General features: G+C 44.2%; 1 protein-coding gene across 7 annotated transcripts in view; it reads left to right on the top strand.

The window, feature by feature from the left end:
* The window catches only part of p38b (p38b MAP kinase), a 516,218-nt gene that overhangs the window by 367,010 nt on the left and 127,524 nt on the right, over positions 1-21,684 (top strand). For 4 of the 7 annotated variants that reach the window (XM_075670644.1, XM_075670640.1, XM_075670639.1 and 1 more), the window contains one exon: positions 16,705-16,878. In XM_075670644.1, the coding sequence (XP_075526759.1) occupies positions 16,705-16,878 (174 nt within the window). Of the gene's footprint in view, positions 1-16,704; positions 16,879-20,756; positions 20,907-21,684 lie in introns of those variants that run through there. The other 3 variants (XM_075670643.1, XM_075670641.1, XM_075670642.1) reach the window with 1 other exon arrangement.

The following is a 21,684-nucleotide window of genomic DNA, read 5'->3' as shown; positions in this document are numbered from 1 at the left end:
TCACTGTTCAGTCTCAGAGCCCATAGATTATGATTCTTTGCTTATGCGACAGGTGGCGCCACAACAGCACGGCTTGTAAAGCGGCTCGCTTCTGATTGGTGGTCGTTTTGCGTCTGCCGCGAAAAATGAGTCTCGCACCCATTCGCGCGTTTGCCGCGCGTTGCTGCCGCTTTTCGTGAATCTTGCCGCGCGCGACAGCACCGCTCGCCGCGCGCGGTGTGTCACGCGCGTTTTTGTCGCTAGTGTGGACGTACCATACCAAAGTAGGCTAACAGAATTTTGACAGTAAGGTGGCGTTCTGCGACGCATTACCTGTCTGTGCTGTCTCATTTCACAACAAGGAAATTCTCGCGAAAGTGAATTTTTCTGCATTCTAGGCCAATTTCGTTATTGCAAGGTTCAGCTGTATTTCAAAACCAGATCTGTTCAGAGCTGTCAGAAATTTTACTGAAGAATGTGGCCCAATGTCTTTAACTTTGCACTTTTAAGTATTGACAGCTTTCTTTAAACGCTCGGCTTTTATCTTCCACTTTTATCGCCTTATGTGATGAAACTGTTATTCAGAACAACTGTGTTTGTATTGGTTCACATGTAGCACCATTTTTATTTGTTTTTAGCTGAATGTGATAAGCACATATAAATGCACAGATTGACAAAACCAAAGTAGATGTACGTTGGTGATTATCTGGTTATACTGTACTTAAGTTGGGTGTTCTTGGTCACACACTTCTGAACAGTTTGTGTTGGAGCGCTGTGCAGCAGCTCTTGAATTCACATACAAGATGCCTGTTGACCACCTCATAAGAGAGGTCCAGGGAACCGAAAGAAACAGGCACCATGACTTGGACAGATAACTATGCAGTTGGGCCGTATATACACCTTGATATAACTAAATTCTTGATATAACAAAGTACAATAAAACCTACTTAAACGGTACCTGCTTAAACAGTAGTTTCGTTTTAAAAGTAGTAAAGTCAAATCCCCGACACAGCGGCCATTGAACATAATGTATTTTGTATCCACATAAACCATACCAGCTTATTGCGTACGTGTCGGTTAACACGTTGTGTTTCCACTTTTCCTCGATCAAATACGGTGGGGCGTTGTCTCCATCGGGCGGCCCGTCAGAACAACAAGCCTCAGAGGTCGGAACAAGTGCCTCCAAGCACCCTGTGCATTTGTGCGTGAAGCCACATCAACATCAACATCATTTTGTCGCCGCGCCAGAGACATGGGGATGAATCTCCGCATGGCTGCCATTGGCATTGACGCTAGCGCCAAGGTCCCTTTCAGTTACGGCCCTAACCAATGGGCGACGCAGAAGCAAAATGGCAGCTCACACGATTGTTTACGTTGTCATGGCAACAGGAATAGCAGCCTCGCGGCGCCTCCTCTAACAAATGTTTTTCTTTTCTTTTGGTTTTTGTTATGCCGACCCGCTCCGCTTACTTTCACCCTTTCCCTCATGCCGCGCACGTGCTGCTTACATTTTTTTGTTTTTACCTGTACGTAGAGCATTTTTTTTATTGCGCACGTGCTACGGGGCACCACGCGCCAGCTCGCAAGCAATGCACGCGTTACGCAGCGCATTGGCATTGCTTGGGAGCTGGCGCATGGTGCGCCGTGGGCTATGCGTTGGCACACAAGCAGGCTTGCCCATACTTATATTATACCAGCATGTGCCGGGACATGAAAAAAATTCCACTTCCAACACAACAGATGTTTAGTCCCGCTTTATTGACTTCGTTTCCGAAAACAGATTTTTCTTATAACGTGGTGTGATACATGCTCAAAAAATGAGCAAAAGTGAAAGGTGCATGACATATACAAGAGTACTAATTCTAAACACAAAAGTTCACAGACGGTGAAATAACAAAAGAAAGCGCTAGAAAACGCGAAGGCCGTTTCATCTACACACATAAAAAAAAGAGAAGATTTTTATGTAACGCCCTCAAGACTGAAATGTAGACGAGCTTCTGATATATGCATTAAGATATTGCACAAAATTGGACGACCTGTATGACATAGTCATGCCAACTATAAAAAGGCATAACTCACTGGAAATGGCAAAAACAATGACATGCAAAATACCTAAAATATAGAATAAAATGCTAACATTGTTTGATTGAGGACCATACCAAAAAAAAAAAGAGAGCTTACTTATAAATCTGCACGAAAGTATGTGAAATGCGTGACATGTTCATTACTGCTGAACAAATTGAAAAAGACATGGCAGAACAAAAATTTGAAAATATGACACTGCTGTATTGGTAGTCTAATGTGCTGTAATGTAACTTAATTGCTGTGCTGTAATGTAATGTAATGTAAATGTGCTGCAATGGCATTAGCTGAGGGGCAGCTGCATTCCACATTTACATGAGCGTTTCACAAAGTGTTTACTATGCTGTTGTAAATTTAAATATACTTTCCATTTTGAAGATGTGAAGTGCCTGTTAATTCTGGCGTTCCACTAGGATCTGTGCTTGGACCACTTGTGCTGGACCATTGGACCATGTATGCTGTGCATAAATTCATTGATTAATTTATTATTACTGTCATACATAAATGGTACAATTAAGGGAAAATGAAACATCTGCCCAATCGTAGTAATTGCTACAAAAGAAACCCATGCGGGTGCGTCGAAAGGGAAGCCTCACAGTTGAAGAAAAATTGGTCCTGGTCCAGGATTCGAACCCGGGATCACCACCTTTCCAGGCCAGCCACTCTACCATCTGAGCTAACCAGGTGACTAGCAGATGGCAGGGCGAAGTCATATTTGTCAGCAACTTGAAGCAAAACTTTCGCAGAACTATTACGTCAAACTCTTATGCAATCTCTTTTTCTGAAGCGGTCTTTTATAGAAGCGGAGTTCATCTATCTCTTTTACGACCGAAAAGGAGTAGCCTCGAAACGAGCGGGCACCAGAAATTATCATATATTAAAAAAAAGCAAATGCATGTTTTTCTGTAGCCTAGGTTCATCATAAAAAATAATTGTATGTCTGGCAGAAGGTGTAGTAAACCCTGTAATACTCATTTCTTTCTGTACTCTCAGAAGCAGGTTGAATGGGCCTTGTAAGCAGGCTGAACGCTCTTTAAACTACTACAATAAATCTTTACATTAGCGTTTCTGAATATGGCATTTTTAAATTTATTTGAAAACCGTGTAATACATTAAGCTTTAACTTTATATTTTGAGGTACATCAGTTTATTTTGGCTGATTTTGTTTTGAACGCTAGCGCCATGCTTTCGGTAGCGTGTCCAGAAGGAAACACTAAGAGATCGTCGGTACCGTGTGTCTGCTGCTCAACACCGCTTCATTAAAAAGTTTTTCAACTTTATGAAAGACCGCTTATGTAAAAGAGTTTTTGCGTGCTCATGTGACAGAGGTAAAATAAAGAATTCGCAATCCTTGCTCATTCCATGCACGGTGTAATCCTTAGGATCAACCTTTTTGGAAGAGCATTGTGCCACTGTTAAGTGTAGATTAATAAAGGGAGAATGAGGCATTCACCCAATCGTAGCAATTGCTACAAAGGAGGCCCATATGGGACTCGAACCCAGGACCACAGCCTTTTTTGGGGCAGTCGTCTGAGCTAGCCAGGCGACTGGAGTGGGCTGTTCAGCCACCCTGTTACCATCAAGACTCGTACGTCAAGATGCCCTTCTGCTCACTTGGTCTGCAGCCAGCATGGAAGCTTCCAACGCAAGTTCATTTTATGCTGTGGTTGAGCCTTTGCATTGTGTGAAGAAAAATATTCTCATACAGTGCTGTATGGTTTCTCTTACCAACAGAAGTGCTCTGTTATGTTAAACTGTCTGCATTGGAGTTCAAAGCAATGTGACTACGTCAGGCTCCACTGATGTTTGCATTACAGAATCGGAATTCATTAATAGGCAATAACCCGAATCTGCCACCGCTCCCTGCTGCAAGCAGCCTGAAGTGGCCGTCATGTTTCACTCTAGTGGCATTGTATTCTGGACCGCCAACTCGATTTCATTTTGGTTTTCCATCACCGTCTTAAACCCTGCCAGCTCAATGCGCGACGGCGTCTCAGGTGGAGCAGCAATGTGCACTGATGTCAACACCTCCCCCGCACATGCCTCGCTCAAAGAAGCTGTTGATGCAGGCCGAATTCGAGGAGTGTATACATAAGCCTGAAGCCATAAAAACGACAGTACAGGTCTGGGTCCACTCGGACACCATGAGCTCGGTGCATTATAGCATCACATCCTGCTACAAATTGTGTAACGTTTCACCTTACGCACTGGTCAACTACAGCTGAGTCTTTCAAATTTTTTAGCAACTTCACATCGTACATTTTTCCAGTTAGTACATTTTCTTAAGCACGTTTTCTTAAGCATTTTCTTAAGCACGTTTGAATGAGGTTCTACGGTATTGTCAGAATATTGTTACGAGGTTAAAAACGGTCAGACATGTATTTACAGAATATTTACAATAATTATATCAGCTGACAAGATGGTAGACAGCGCGCGAAGACCAGAACATCGTCTTCTTCCGACGATGATCAAAACTTCTTCTTCGTCAGCGTGCAACTCGCTCTACCTGCTGCTATTGACCCTCCTGAAAGTGCTCCGATACGGCTATGTTCCACATCCGAGTACGCCCGTGAAGCCATCCTGAAAGCACAAGAAACACGCCATATTGCTCGACGCCGACTTGTGTAGTCGCAGGACAATCAGCGGCGCTTATATGACGCCCGCCATCGTGACGCCCATTACACACCGGGCGCCCTGGTTCTCCTTTGGTCACCGTCGCGACGCGTTGGCCTCTCGGAGAAGTTACTTTCATGCTACTCCGGCCCTTATTATGTCTTGCATCAAGTAACTGACGTCATGTACGAAATCGCCCCTCTTGAGCCAACCGTGGCTCAGCATCGCTCCGACGTGGTCCACGTTGTGCGTCTTAAGTTGTATCACTCGCCCGCCTCCTAACCAGCACCGAGCCGGTGCTTCAGCCGCCGGCGTTCATGTGACACCCTGACGAAGAAGATGTTTTAATCATCGTCGGAAGAAGACGATGTTCTGGTCTTCGCGCGCTGTCTACCATCTTGTCAGCTGATATAATTATTGTAAATATTCTGTCAATACACGTCTGACTGTTTTTAGCCCCGTAACATTTTGTTTGGCAATGTTTGATAAGTTTGCAACAGGACGAGGTCAGAAAGGTTGGGCGGTAGTTGTTTACACAGAGTCAGTCATTATTTTATGCATAGCGATTTTTGCTTTGAGCCAGTCAACTGGCAAAGAAGACAAAAAAGTGCAAAATATTTCGGATAAAAAGCAAGACAATGATTCTGCATATTGTCATGTTGTAGTGACGATGAAGAAAACAGTCGCAAAACTGTGAATGACAAAACTAACTTTTTAATGGGCGAACCTGTGCCCACAAGAGCAAGTTAGACAACAATAGTGGTGAACACAGTTGGCGATCATCGAAATCTGATCTGTGGGGCAAGTGCGTCGGCTTTTATACATGAGTTATCGAAGATTCCAGAACAATCGCTTGTGCCCGCGTGTCTTACAGAAAGTACTACACAATTCGTGTTGCACATACTATGAGATTACACAAGGTTTGGTGACAACAGACAATGGATAGAACCATCGCTAACATTCAAGAAACTTTGTAAATGCAGATGCGTCCTGTGCTGAGCGATAACGTTTAACTTTTGTTAGCCAGAGAAAAAGCGATCACCCGAGAAAGATAAACAAGTACATGTGTTGATATTGTCGCAAAAATGCATTAGGAAGGCCAACTAGACCTATCGACAATTTTTATTCAATTGAAGTAGCATTTTAGTGACACCCTCTTCAGAGAGTATGTCAACAGGATCCAAAGAATCGCAAGCCAAATCATCAATATTTCAACAAACAGCTTAAAAACTGGACACTGAAAAGGAGCACACGACATGAGAACTGACTTCCAACAGATAGTCTGCACCTGTGCCGTGTGCTCCTTTCTGCATCCCATTTTTGCGCTGTTTGCTGAAGTATGTGTTCATACCAACAAGGGCCTGGCTAGCCACCACTTAGATTTACGTCATCAGTTGTAAATGCAAAGTGGATGTAAGTGTTGAAACGTGTTACAAGCATTTTTTTTGCATGCGACTTCCATTCACGACCGCTTGGGTAATCGGCTTATGCGACTCTCTGGTGTGATTTAGCCTGATTACGTTTGTAGAAGGGATTTGGTGAAGCGCCATTTCCTGGTGGATCCAATATTAGAAGAAAGTTAGTATAACATATGAGTTTGGACATTTGACCTTCCGTTTCAGGTGAATAATGTGGCAGTTAACCCATGGATTCATTTTCTTTACAAATTTCTTTCTTGTCTAGAATGAAAATATGCAAACAAAATTCACAGCGCTCCTTGAAAGTATTCCATAAAACTGAGACTTCACTACCCCGAAATGTATAAAAGCAATATCTAGATAATCAAGCACTGACTCATCATTTGCATGCAAAAAATCTTACAAGTTTATGCAGACCTTTATATGATCTTTCGCATGGAGAAAGCAGTAGAGATACAAGTACATGTTTGTGATCTGATAATCTTTCCAGAACAGATGGCGTGTGCACAGAAAACAAATAGCTAATGAATACCAAGTCTAAGACGGAACTACACATCTCTCGAACCCTTGTCAGTTCAGCTACAAGTTTGTTAAGATCGTGAACAATTATTAAGTCCGAAATTATGCCCACATATTCAGATAGTTGAAAAAACCCACTAGGCCAATTCATACTTAAAATATTATTTCCCCTTTGCTTTCATTTGCTTCATTGTCTGTTGGCATCATGGTTGTCACTAAATTTCCAGCCCTTCAGTCGCCCTTGTTTCTGCTTTCTTCTCGATTGTTTTTCTTTTGAGAAACGTACTGCCACATGCATCATGACTTGGTCATGCTGAAATCGTGTTTGTTTCCACACATCATGCTCGCTTTCTTGGTTCGTTTAAGGGGATGCCTGCACAAATACACCTGGCACACATTAATCAGTTTAAATCAGTTTATCATTATTATTATTATTACATTGTAGGTTTATTACAGCATATAAAATGTGCAGATAAGGGTCCCAAAGTACAAGACTGCAACAGGACCCTTGGTGAAGATTGCACATAAATAATGCAAGGATTAGCAGCAGTGTGAACAAAAGAACCAATATATCAACTAAGAAATAACAGTAAGCATAACAAAATAAAAAACATAACGTTTTAAAGCAAGAAACAATGAACTTGAGAAATAAATACAGTATATAGAAACACAAATCTAGTACAACTAAAGAAGCACGAACATCAAAAATATAACAAATAATCTTTTGATGAATCTGAATGCAATTAAAGAAACTTCGGATTTTAGAGGCATGGTTAAATGATACCATAATGTGGTCGCACAAAAGGCTGAGGATGATTTACCATAATTAGTAGTAACCTTAGGTAACAAAAGATTATTGCTACCAGCAAACCTGGTACAGTTGATATGTACTGAAAGCTCAGAATCAAATTACTAGAACGTTGATGTCATATCAGAAGAAGCCAACAAACACTGACACCAAGGACAACATAGGGGAAATTACTTGTGCTTTAATAAATGAAGTAAAGAAACGATAAACTAATGGAATTTAAAGTGGATGAAAAAACAACTTGCCGCAGGTGGGAACCGAACCCACAACCTTCGCTTCGCATTTTGCCGCAATAACGAGACTGCTGAAACGCAAAAAAGTGGGCAGGGAAGAGTAGAGAAAATGAAACCTTTCAACCGCCTGTGTCCTTGTCAAGGGCAATGTCAGTAGGTTATTTTTTTCTAAAAATGAAATAGAATTGGACAAGCAGCATTTTCTTTTATCTTACAATTCAATGCAATAATCTTATTGTGAATACTAGTGACAGAGTTATAATGAGGAGTGCCTTCTTCATCAGGCTAGTAGTTGAATGTCCAGGGGAGTCTAATTGTGCATTGCCTTTACCTCAATTTCTCCATTACAAAATTAAGCCCTGTTCACAATAAAGTTGAGGCCTTAGACATTATCGAGCACTAATCTATCACTTTAGCTTGACTTATGTGCCTTTAGTGTCCGTTCAAGTCTTGGGTTAGTATGTGAGCTTGCACATAATAGATGGCACATTGCAAAGATTACGTTTTAGGTAGCTTAGCATATAGAATGCATCAGCAGTGCCAGTGCGAATGTCTTAGCATTTGTAGGAAGAAGTCTGGGTTGTTATTGAAACAAGAGCAAAGTAACAAGAGTAGAAGAAAGTGAATTAAGAGAGAACAGGTGTGAAACATATGCACAACAACCACGGAAAGAAGACGAGAGAAAAAAGGGCTTGTGTTACAAGGATTGCCTTCCATGGTTGTTGCACATCTGTTTCACACCAGTTATCATGTACTAAGCCCAGCAGCAAGTTTTACTGAATTTTGACAGTAAGAGTGAAACATGGGTGAAGGTCAGCATTTTTCTGTGTTGGACGACAACAATTCGTAATGCAGTCGAAGAAACCTTGCTGGAGAGTGACCAGATTGAACAGTGAGCGAATGATAACATGGCTTATTTGGTCCTTGATGAACCTTGAAACCCATTGAACTCAAATATCAAGTTTTCAAGGCCTTCAATGCCTTTGAATGTTTTAGGGTCCTTGAAAACCCTGGAATATTAAGCATTTTCAAGCATTGACTATATTTAGTAGATTTTCTGAAATTACTGAAAACATTGAAGCACTTATTTCAGTGCAAATCTATTGTGTTGTGTCTCTGTGCTTAAGTGCAGGAGTGCATTCCACGCTTGTAACATTACTGGCTAGCTGCTGCAGTGGCTGCATGAAGACTTCTCCCAATGCATTGTTCGTGACACTGGGACTAGTACAGGTGACATCCTGAGCACAGAGATGACAAGAGAACCGAGGAAGTCAGTGGCCTCCGCAAGACAACATTATTGTTCTGTTTTGGAAGCAGAGAAGCAGCAGCTTGTAGTAACAATGGGTCTGAACAAGCGCCACCTCGAGGCAGAAATTTTGAAAAAAGCAAAACAGTAAACATGAGGATGTTGGAGGCAGCAGTGACTGTGTGTGTTAACATCTTCTGCAGGCACCTGTGCAAGGACAGCAGAGAGTAAATGTGACTTTGCTTGCATTGATAAATCAAACAGCATAAGTAAGGCTGTCAGAGACAAAGCCCAAGAGATTCTGAGCATCAGCTAAGAACTTGAAAACCAAGAGGTAGCGTGGGCCTGTTGCACCCATGTTTTCTGTGGCATTACTATAGACGGCATGGTCCATAAATATATTGTTACGGGGATGTTGTGAGCATAGAAAGACTACATTTACAATATATATACAGGATGAGTCAGAGTAGTTAAGATGGCTGACCACTAACAACACGCAGCAGCCAGTGTCAGCGACCTTCTTCTTCCTCTCTCTTCGTTCATCCTTCCGTAACAGGACTGCTGGGTGGCGAAGCACGGTCTCGGCGCATGGTAGGCAAAGAATTGCGAGCAAAGTATGGTTTCAGCCACTAAACGTGCACGACATCAACAGCCATCTGACTTGAGGATGCATCAAAGTGTAGTGGCGAAATCTCGTAATTTACATCATTAACTCGGCATAGGATATCTAAAGCCCTGTGTAGCGAGAGAGAAGCTTCTGGAAGAGGCCAACCCGATGACATGGTGAGCGAATGATAACATGGCTTATTTGGTCCTTGATGAACCTTGAAACCCATTGAACTCAAATATCAAGTTTTCAAGGCCTTCAATGCCTTTGAATGTTTTAGGGTCCTTGAAAACCCTGGAATATTAAGCATTTTCAAGCATTGACTACATTTAGTAGATTTTTAGTAGGTATGCTGCGAGGCTAATAAACGAGATCGGGCGACTTGACATGCCATGTGAGTGCAATTGATGACCTCACGAGCGTGCTCAGTTGCAACACGTGGCACAGAAGGGAGGATGCTGTCAATCAAACGGCAATGTAAGATTGCGACCATACAAGAGATAAAAGGGTGAATATCCTGCGGTGCCATGTCGGGACTAGTTATACACAAACGTCACGTAAGCCAGCGTGGCGTCCCAGTCGCGGTGACCGTTGGAGACATACATCGACAGCATCTCTCCGATTGTTCGTTTGAGACGTTCCATAAGATCATTCGTTTGTCGGTGGTAGGCGTTGGACAGCTTGTGCTCAGTGGCACAAGAGCGGAGGAGGTCATCGACAACTCGAGATAAGAATGAGCGGCCATGGTCTGTAAGTAAGTCGAGGTGCGCCGTGGTGGAGAATGACATCATGGAGGAGAAAATTGGCGACGTCTGTTGCAAAACTAGTCAGCAACACCTTTGTTATCATGTAGCATGTCAGGTAATCAGTAGCAACGGTGATCCACTTATTGCCTCTAGTTGTCGTCAGAAAAGGGCCAAGCAGGTCAAGGCCTACGCGAAAGAACGGCTCAGAAAGCACTTCAATTGCATAGAGTCATCCGACAGGTGGCAGGAGAGATTTATTTCGGTGCTGACACAATTCACAAGTGGTGACTAACGATGCACAGAGTGGTAGAGACCCGGCCAGAAGAACCGGCGTCGTACGCGATCGTATGTACGCAAAACTCCAAGGTGTCCCACCGTCAGTGCATCGTGAAGTTGTTCAAGAACGATGGATTGCAGATGACAAGGAAGAACAAGGAGCAACTCAGGGCCATCAGGGTTGAAGTTGTGGCAGTAGAGGATGCCGTCCTGCAGCATGAACATGCAGCACGTGCCGTTGGTGCTGCTAGATTCCACTCCGGTGATGATGGACTGTAAGGATGCATCGCGTTGTTGTTCAGTGCGCTTGTCGGTCATGTCAGTCAAAGCCATCACACAGGTGACCAGATCATGTGCAACAGGATCTGGAGAATCCACGGAGTGCTGCAAGAGGCAGCCAGCGTCCTTGTGGGGGGGGGCATCCAGTCTTGTAATGGACACTAAACGAAAATTCTTGGAGCCGCAAAGCCCAGCGACCAAGCCATCCAGTTGGTTCCCGAAGGGAAGACAACCAGCAGAGTGTGTGACAACCGAAAATGTGCGGCCGTGCAAATAGGGCCGGAACTTGGCGATAGCCCAAACTAAAGCCAAGTACTCCTGCTCGGTGATGGAGTAATTTCTCTCAGCAGGTGACAGCAGGCGGCTGGCGTAACCAATCACGCATTTGGTACCATTCTGTTGTTGTGCGAGAACAGTGCCGATGCCATGGCCGCTTGCGTCAGTGTGGACTTCGGTCAGTGCAGATGGATCAAAGTGGGCAAGCATGGGAGGGGTGGTCAGAAACCCGATGAGAGCGGCAAATGCGTGAGCCTACTCCGGGCCCCATGAGGATGGCGTGTTCTTCTTTAGAAGATCTGTCAAAGACTGAGCAACGTCAGCAAAGTTTTTGATGAAACGGCGAAAGTAAGAACACAGGCTGACGAAGCAGTGCACGTCAGAAGCAGAACATGGTACAGGAAAACTGCGTACGGCACGAACTTTTTCCGGATCTGGTTGATCGTTGACACCGGATGCGTCAACGAGGTGTCCCAACATGGTAATCTGACGGCGCCCGAATTGACACTTCGTGGAGTTAAGTTGAAGGCCGGCTTTTCGGAAGACCGCAAGAATTGCAGCGAGTCGGGTAAGGTGGCTGCTAAACGGGGGAGAAAAAACAATAATGTCGTCAAAGTAACAAAGACAGGTGGTCCATTGTAGCCTTGCAGAAGAGAGTCCATCATATGTTCAAATGTCGCAGGAGCATTACATAGGCCAAAGGGCATGACTTTGAACGGATATAAGAAATCCAGCATGATGAAGGTAGTCTTCTCACAGTCCATTTCATCAACTGAAATCTACCAGTAGCCATATCAAAGATCGATGGACGAGAGGTATTTAGCTCCATTCAAGCAGTCCAAGGCGTCATCGATGTGTGGTAGTAAGTAGACGTCTTTTCATGTGATCTTGTTTAAGTGGCAGTAATCAACGAAAAAACGCCAGGTACCATCTTTTTTTTTCACAAGGACGACAGGCGAAGCCCAACGGCTGGCTGATGGCTCTATGACCCCTTTGCGGAGCATTTTGTCCACTTCTGATTGGATGACTCGATGTTCAGAATGCGATACACGACAGGGACGCTGACGAATAGGAGTCGGGTCTCCAGTGCTTATATGGTGGTGAACAACAGATGTTTGGCCTAAAGGCCTATCGCCGAAATCAAAGATGTCACTGTATGATTCAAGCAGGAGATGGATGTCCGTGGCCTGTGCAGAGGTGAGGTCAGGTACAATCATCTTCGCCAGGTCATCCGTTAGGGGACCAGAGTTGTGAGCTACAATTGGTGCTAAGAAAACGCACTCGCAATTCAGACTTTCAATATCACATTCGAAAGTATTAGAAATGCTGGCCAAGAACATGCCGGCTGGAAGCACTTGAGGGCACAAGCTGAAATTCAGAAGCGGTAGAATGACGTCATTATTAGTAACCATGACCAACTTATGCGGAAGAGCAATGTTCCGGTTCAAAAGCACGTCGATGATAAGGTGAAGCACATATTCACCGTCAGGAACCTGTGGCTGGGCGGTCAAAATGACGTAAGTAACTGCCTCTGGTGACAGACGCACATCGTGAAGCGAGCACAAGTGCAGTGGGGCAGTGTTCGGAGCATCGGCAAGTTGAGGCAGTTCTAACTGAAGAATGCCGGTCGCGCAGTCGATGAGAGCAGAATGAGTAAATAAAAAGTCCAATCCAAGGATAACGTCGTGAGGGCAGTTGTCGATCACAGCAAAGAGAACAGAAGTAGCGCGGCTGGCTATAATTAAATGCGCAGTACACATTCCAAGAACAACCAGCACGCCGCCGTCAGCCACACGAAGCAGTTGGGCAGCTGCTACGGTGAGGACCTTCTTTAAACGTCTATGTAGGCTAGCACTCATCATAGATACGTGGGCTCCAGCGTCGACGCGTGCTTGGACAGGTATGCCGTCTATCTAATGTCTATTACACTTCTCCTTGTGGGCACAGACAGAGGACTTGCTGCGGCAGTAGGCAATGCAACACCATCTCAGAGGGCTGCATTTCTTAGTTTTCCAAAAGGGTGCAGCCAAAAGCCACAGGGGATGAAAGGAGACGAGGCTGCGGCAAACGGGAAGATGGATGACGTGTTTGCAGTGAACGAGACTGGTGTCCACTTGGCAATGTTGAGGGACTGTACCACATGTTCCTAGCAGAGTTGTCGGCGCTATTAGACCCGGCGGTGGGTGAAACATTGCGGGCATTTGCATCAAAACTGCTCAGGTTGGTCGGCGTGCAAGGTGCTGAGGGCCACGAGTTGTGACAGTATTGGCGACGTGACCAATGCGGCAACAGGTGAAACATATCGGCTGGTCGTCCACAGTTCTCCACTCCATCGGGTTGCAATAACACAGAGAGAAGCGTCGGGGTGGAGTGAAAATAGTAGAAGGGCGTTCGTTAGTTCTGGGATTGGCGAGAGCACATACGGAATGTAAAGGAATGTTTTCAAGTTCCTGATGAATGATGGTTTGTATGAGAGGAACGGAAAAAATGGTAGCATCAGAGCTACGCGAACAGAAAGCTGCGGGTGCCGTCGCATCCAGTTCATGTCAAACTATTCGCACCACGTCCTCTGATGGGGATGCATACTGCTGTGCGGTTTTATCTTTACCCGTTGACCTTGCGGCAGTATTGGGAAGTCTGGCGAATGGGTGCAAGACGTGTTGGCTTTTGGCCTGCTCGAATTGTTGGCACTCTTTAATGATAGCATCAACTGTAGAGCAGCTTTTGCACATGAGCAGATTAAAGGCGTCGTCAGTAATGTCCTGAAGCACGTGCCCGTCCTTCTCAGCTTCTGTCATGTCGTGATCGGCTTTACGAGAAAGTGCCAGCACATCGTGTATGTACGAGAGATAGGACTTCGTGGGGGATTGGGCTTTGCTTTGTGGCAATTTGACGGCCGGCTGGTTTGCCAAACAACTCTGTCAACTTCTTTTTGCTTTGGTCCCAGCTGGTTAGCTCCTCTTCGTGGTTTTTGTACCACACCTTTGCCATGCCTCTTAGGTAAAGCAAGAGGTTAGCTAGCATTAGCGTAGGGTCCCATCTGTTGATTCCACTCTTGCGTTCGTACATAGCCACCTACTCTTCGATGTCGGCGCCATCGGTCCTGCAGAAAGTTCCAGGATCCTTGGGTTGCACAACCACAACCGAAGATGACAGCGACGTAGCTGGCGACGGTGATGTTGGAGGCGGCGACAACGTTGATCCGGCATGCTTACCATCACCCATGGTGCGGATGGTGATCCGACGTCCACGGCAGAGCTCCGTTTCTAGCTGTGGTACCCTGCACCTCCCACTAATATGTTACGGGGATGTTGCGAGTATAGAAAGACTATATCTACAATATATATACAGGATGAGTCAGAGTAGTTAATTAAGATGGCTGACCACCAACAGCACGCAGCAGCCAGCGTCTCCAATCTTCTTGCTCTCTCTCTTCGTTCATCCTTGCATAACAATATAATGACTTGACCTTGAAAGTTCTTGAAAATCATTGGAATTTTTTCCTCAGAAGCATGGGTAAACTATGCAATCATTGACAGAGAGCTGAATGAATGACGTAATATCAGATGATAGGTCGTTGAAGAAGATTAGACACGTACTAGGACGCTCCCCTGGGCAACACCTGATTATACTTAACTGAGGGGGTAAGAAATGTTATTGAGAACAGTGAATTGTTTACTGAAGGACAATTCCTAAACTATGAGGCTGTTAGGCAGAAATAGTTAATTAGTAAAGTCTACTGTATTTACCCATAAATAATGCAACCACAAATATAACACGAAGGGGGACTTTCAATCTCTGAGAACAGGGAAAAAATATATATTATGGTTATAAAATTTATAATTATTATGAAATTAGGAAGTTCGTGGGTGCTAGTTGGAATTGGTCGGCACAGGACAGGGGTAATGGAGATCCCAGTTAGAGGCCTTCATCCCGCAGTGGACATAATATAGGCTGCGGTTGCTGATGATGATAATGCATTGTGATACTGCAGAGAAACAGAAAATGACTCAGAAAGGCAGATGCCTGCAGGGCGCTTAATTCATTATTACTGCAAACTGCATGTGTAGGGATCAAGGGGCTTTCCTGTGCCTCATCCCCCAGCTTGGCGCTTAGCTTGATCTCTGGGAACCATTGCCCCAGTGACAACATAGTGGACATTGCTAGCATGCTGGAGCAAATTTCTCGCACAAAACATTCTTCTTCTTTCCGGTGTCAAGTCACCGCACGAGCACACGTCATCAGGTCCCACCTTGATCGGGTCCAGCCTTTGGCTGTAATCGCCCTGATGTCACATTGTGCTGTATCTTGGAGTAATAAACCTGTGTTTTTTGATATTCTGATTCTGGAGCCTTCTCTGCACCATGTCCGAGATTCGACGAACCCTGCCATGGTGTCCTTGTGTGTTTCGGAGTGGAGGAGCATTGTGCCCTTTCCTGACCATTGCTCGTAGGGTGAGCCTCATGCAAACCCATCTCCACAGGTTTTAATTTGAGCACATGCTCAATTTACTTGTCACTGTTGGTGTTGTCGTCACTGTCTGCGAGAATAGCATCCTATTCCATGCCACCAAGTTTTGAGCATGGCTCAGTACATGGTAGCGATTGTGGTGGTGCCTAGTTGTTTAGCTCGCTCACACTGCAGTTTGAAGCAGCAGAAAAAAAAAGGGGGGGGGGGCATTATATCCATGTCATGAGCCCGAATATAATGCAAGGCATGTCCTGAGGCCAGAAAGTTAAATAAATGACGTGTTGTGCTAATGCGGTATTTACGTATTTTCACATAAAAACCCTTTTTGGAAGCCATGACTTAGTGTAGCGCACCGTTGAACAAAGGAGAACAATGAAGTTCAGAGTTTGACGGAAGCCCATCTGGTCGGGATGAAACATCGTTAAAAGGTAAACAAAAACCCGGGTATGTCACGTGTTCAAGACTATTTAAGCAAGCTGCTCGAACACCTTTGTTTATTTTGCCTGGGAACAAGGCTCCCGTTTGGGAGCCGAAATGTGTTCTTTTCTTTTAAATCTTACTTTGGTCGGTGTAGTGCCCTGGTTTTTTTTTACCTTTTAACCAAAGGAGAACAATGAGTTCCTTTTCCGAAGTGATGTTGGTTAGAAAGGAAAAAACTCTTAACTTCTGAATGTGATGCAATGATGTGTTTGAGGACTTTGCTTGGAAAGCTGGTTGGGGACATGAGACACTAGGTAGATGATGTGCTTTTATCTGCTGAGCTGAAAATGACCTTGACAGCTTTCCACTCATGAGATCTCATCTGTCTCTAATGATGGCTGGAAAATAAGACAAAGAATGGCACTAGAGAGAACTACAGTGTGCTTTAATACCATTGTTATCTATCCCAGAAGACTGCAATTTATACAATGAGCCTTTGTGTAACGTTCTCGTACTTTGCTGTTGCAGTCATTGCTTCAGGCAAAACTGCAACTTTTTGGCACTGCTCCCCTAGATTTCACACCTTACACAGGAGCGGGTAAACTATACAAAAATAAGAATTGCAACACACATCTAACGTGTAATGTGCAGCATAGAGAATTTGCTGTCATGAGCGTGTGTGATGCATTGGGTGGAGACACCACAGTGGGTCATGTGTCCTCGCTGCTGCAGCCATTGACCTGCTGGAGCGCATGCTGGAACTGGATGCAGACAAGCGGCCCACTGCCACTGAGGCTCTGGCACATCCGTACTTGGCCAGCCTAGCGGACCCGTCAGACGAGCCATCAGCTGAGCCCTGCGATCAGTCCTTCGAGGATCGTGATCTCAGTGTACACGAGTGGAAACGTGAGTGGACAGGTTACAGTGATAAAAGGTTGTAATGTGCTTGAGCATTATTGTTTCATAAAGTGCGGATACATTGCCTTACTGTGCCAAGAAGTTGAACCTAGACAGTTAGGCAAAATTTCGATTTGTGCCCAGTCAGGAGGTTGTCTTTGGCTGTCTTTCAAGAGAAAGTAGAAAATACTGCAAATTCTGTTGTTAATTCTCACTGCCATTTCGTGTGGTTGTGAAAGCAGGCAGGATTTAGAGCTAAAGAAGAGGTACTGATAATGCGCTGTCACGCACAAGCTTTGTGGTGTGGTACAACGTCCTTAAAGATTGATGGCTATGTATACTACAATGTAGTATTTATATCATAAGAAGCCAACAAACACTGACACCAAGGACAACATAGGGGAAATTACTTGTGCTTAATAAATGAAATAAAGAAACAATAAATTTATGGAAATTAAAGTGGATGAAAAAGCAACTTGCCGCAGGTGGGAACCGAACCCACAACCTTTGCATTTCACATGCGATGCTCTACCAATTGAGCTACCTCGGCGCTGTTTCCCCATCCACTTTCTTGGGTATTTATGTGTACTAGTAGAACCCTGGGGGTGTTAGCCAGCGCCACCACTCACAGACCTTGGTGGCGGACGTGGAACGCCCTTTTTGCCGCAGGCGTCACGAGAACGTGATTTCTTTTGGAGAAGGCAACTGGTCAATAAACCCACATATGCTACCTGAAGGCATCAATGTTAACGGCAGCAGGTTAACCGAGGGTCCCTCGGTTAACCCCCTCTCTTCTCGTTTAATGTAGTATTTAGCCACACCTGCCAACTCTAATCTTTAAGAAATGTGGTAGTTGAAGCCAAAACAACACAAAAATTTGCTGAAATACCCTAAAAATATTGATTTATCTAAATTGTGACTTTCGCATTCACTATATTAGCTTAAAGGTCCACAGGATTGGGGGTATTACATAAGTGTGGGGTAGTGGATATAAAGCAAAAAACTAAATACTGGAAAAAAAATGCGTTTAAGTACACATCTGCTCACTGTTGAATATGTTATACAGTTGAAAAATATGCATAGGCAGGTGATTGCTGTGTGATTCTCGTGTGAAAGGCCATTCCAGTCCGAGGCTGAATGTGGAAGGAATGATGAGGCAAGTGTGCACACGTGGCCGGGCAACTGGAAGGGTGGACTGATGTGCGGATATCGTATGAGGAAGTGAATAACTTATGATATAAGTGCATACTAGCGAGCCAGGGTTGTTTGGCCAGGCTGTGCTTTTAACGATGATATACTGGCATTATATGAATAGCAAGAATGAATTAAATCTTGTGGCACGATATTGTACTGATTCTAGCAAGTTTGTTAAATATTTTGGTTAGGACTCCAGATGGCAGAGGCATATCCAGCTTAGAGCATACGAGTGACTTGTAAGAAAGCAATTTTAGGCTTAGTGGCGGATGACATTGATGATGTTTTAAGAATCCAAGACTTCTGTTAGCAGATGATATGGCTTTAGTGACATGCACTGTCACAATCCGCCTGGGTTCGTGAACGAGGGACACCCTCTGTTAAACACATGCTCCGCAGCATGGTGGTGACAAATGATGGCTGACCCCGAGCAGATGTGCTCCCCGGTGTTTATTGGTGTGGTGCCCAATGTTGCCTACCGAGCCCGGCGGGCCAATGAATATTATGCCCGAGGGGGCGTCACATGCTTCTTACATGCACATTCCAGGTTAGATCATTGGACAACGTTACACCGAGGTATTTATAAGACTGTGTTAATTCTATCGCAACATGCGAGATTGTAAATGCAACAAAAGAGGATTACATTTTCGGTTAAATGACACGATTTTTCTTTTATCGGGGTTTAGTTACATGAGCCATTACCTCTCCTGGATGCAATTTCAGTCAGTTTGGAAAGCTTGTTGATCAGCGGGGTTATTAGCTGTGCAGTAGATAACACAGTCATTGGCAAAGATACAAACGTTACAGGAGATATGCGTTGGTAGGTCGTTAATATGTATTAGAAGTAGGAGGGGGCCAAGGACTGATCCTTGCAGGACGCCTGATGTTACTGGAAGAGAACTATACCATAAGAGTCCAACAAACAAAGATACCACGGACAACACAGGGGAAATTACTTGTACTTGCTAATTGAAATAAAGAAATGATAAATTAACGGAATTAAAAGTGGATGAAAAAACAACTTGCAGCAGGTGGGGAATGATCCCATGTCTTCGCATTACGCGTGCGATGCTTTACCAATTGAGCTATCGCGGCGGCATTTTCCAATCCACTTTCTGGGGTATTTATGTGTCACCACTAGAACTAATCCTGGGAGTGTTCGCCAGCTTCACCACTCACAAACCTTGACGGCGGATGTGGAACATCCTTTCTGCCGCAGTCGTCACGAGGACGTAATCTTTTTGGGTGAAGGCAACTGGTCAATAAATCCATACGTGCTACCTGAAGGCATCAATGTTGCCGGATTCGAGACCCCCGTTATGTAATGAACAAGAAAAAAGGGGTTTTAACCAAGGGGCCCGATTTCATATTGATCATATCTTAAGAGGCCAACAAAGAAAGATACCAAGGACAACACAGGAGAAATTACTTGTACTTACTAATTGAAATAAGGAAATGATAAATTAGTGGATGAAAAAACAACTTGCTGTAGGTGGGAAATGATCCCAGGTCTTCGATTATGCGTGTGATGCTCTACTATTCAATCAGCTTTTCACCGTGTGCATTGAAGCACACAGGAAGATTAAGATTGCCGTTGCTTGCGTGTCAAGTGTTTAGCGATGGGAAAATGAAGATGTTGTGATGCAGAGGTGTATTAGTGTTTATTGTCTTGCTTACTTGGCAGGAGATATTGTGGTTCCGCATAGTAATGAACGACAGCACACATTGTCTCTCAAAGAGAGTAGTACTACTGGTACAGTCCACTGGGGAAGAAGTAATGATATGCACAGCCCGCTTTTGTAAATGGAGTAACGGTGTTAGGCAAGTTGCATATGTTTGACCCTACAATTCGCAACATTAACTAAGGTGGCAGTGAAATATGCTGAAATACAAAGATTTTAGCAAAGTCCATTCAAAGTATTGTGCATTGAAAGTATTGTGTACGTATGAGAGTGTAACAGCTGAAGGACAACTGTTTACAAACGGCATGGATTTGGTCTTTCGGATGAAGGTTGCTATCAACTAGAATTCCCAGATATTTAATGCTGTGAATGCGTTCATTTGTCGAATTGTTTAGTGACATATTTATTAAAACGCAGTTAAGGTTTTTCATTCGTGAATGGAAAATAATGTATTTAGTCTTCTTAACATTTAATAACAGTTGATTGTCACGAAACCACATTGAAACAACTAGCAGTTTGTTGGACACAGTGTGTTGCAGAGATTCAAGTGTACGCCCTGTAGATAATATTGCATGCATTAAATTATTAACCCTTGTGGCGCACCGCATGCGACATTTCTCGATGCGAATGGAAACACATTGATTGTGCCTTTTGCTTTCGTGATTTCAGATAATTAGAAAAGAAGTCGCGAGAGCCACTAACAATACCGTACCACTTGAATTTTTATAACAATGCCGAGTGTCAGATGGTATTAAATGCCTTCTTTATATCGATGAAAATTCCGATAACAATCATTTGATGGTTAAGGGCAGAATTAATGGGATAGAGTGCTCTGAAGAACAATGAGTTGTTTGTGGCAAGTCTTCTGTGCCACCACGAGTGCGAGACGGTAGAACACGTAACCCTCTCTCGTTGAGTGTGGGGGAAAACCAGCCCTTGAGGAAGTGGGCAGGATCCCCCCACTCACTGAGACTCTGTTGTTGTGGTTGTCTCTCCTGCCTCTTCCTCCAGGGCTGGTGTACGAGGAGACCACTAGCTTTGTGCCGCCTGCTGCCAACTCTGATCTGTAACACCTGGAGGCCTCGTGGAAGCAAGTGTCCTCTGGAGGGGGCTCTCCTTGTCTCTTCTGCCCTCAGTGAAATAGAAGCCACTTTCTGTGCACAGCTTTCTTTCTTGCTGTCAGGCTCACAAGACCTGGCTGCTTCACATTTCTCTGAAAGCTTGCTACCCACATTTCTACCCGCTTACAAGTGCCCCAGTTTGTGCTTTGAAATCCTCAAAGCATTGCAGTGGGTGGTAAGCAGATTCAAGGTGCCTTTCGAAACCGTCCATTTCTTGTTTTCGCACCCGCTGCTCGCTGAAATACTTGGAACAAGCCACCTGCTGCCACACAGGGATGTGACTGCTTGCAGCACCACTCGGGTCTTACTGCACAAGTTCAGAGCCCACTGTGGTGTGTTCACCACTTATTGTTGGTCTTTTTTAGCCAACTGGCACAAACCACCACACCACGAGACAAATTTTTATTGAATTTGTCTCGTGGCAATTTGCAGGAACCATGTTTCTTACAGATAACTTTGGGGAATATCTTTCAGGAATATAACTTTCGGTTAGGTATGATTTGTTAAGCCAGTGATGAAACACCTATTGCTCCTGTGAGGCATTGCAGAAAAGTGGAAGCGTCCCTAAAAGTCATTGACTCGCAGGAGTTGTAAAACATGCATCTTGGTCGTTCCATTATGTTTACTGTCTACAGTATTTTCAGAACATTACGTGTAATTTATTTCCTTAATGTATTGCAGCCTTTGTGTTTGTTTTTATGAGTGCTGTTTGAATATTGTGCAAAGCAAAGAAAGTGGGTATTGCATCTGATTGTCATAAAAGACCATCTCACATGCCTATGATTTTAAAAATCTTGCTCCATGATGTAGAGACGCTT

This window comes from Dermacentor variabilis, chromosome 9 (genome assembly GCF_050947875.1).
Source record: "Dermacentor variabilis isolate Ectoservices chromosome 9, ASM5094787v1, whole genome shotgun sequence".
NCBI classification, from domain to species: domain Eukaryota; kingdom Metazoa; phylum Arthropoda; class Arachnida; order Ixodida; family Ixodidae; genus Dermacentor; species Dermacentor variabilis.
Note: the sequence above shows the minus strand (reverse complement) of the source record. Positions and strands in the feature narration are given on the sequence as shown.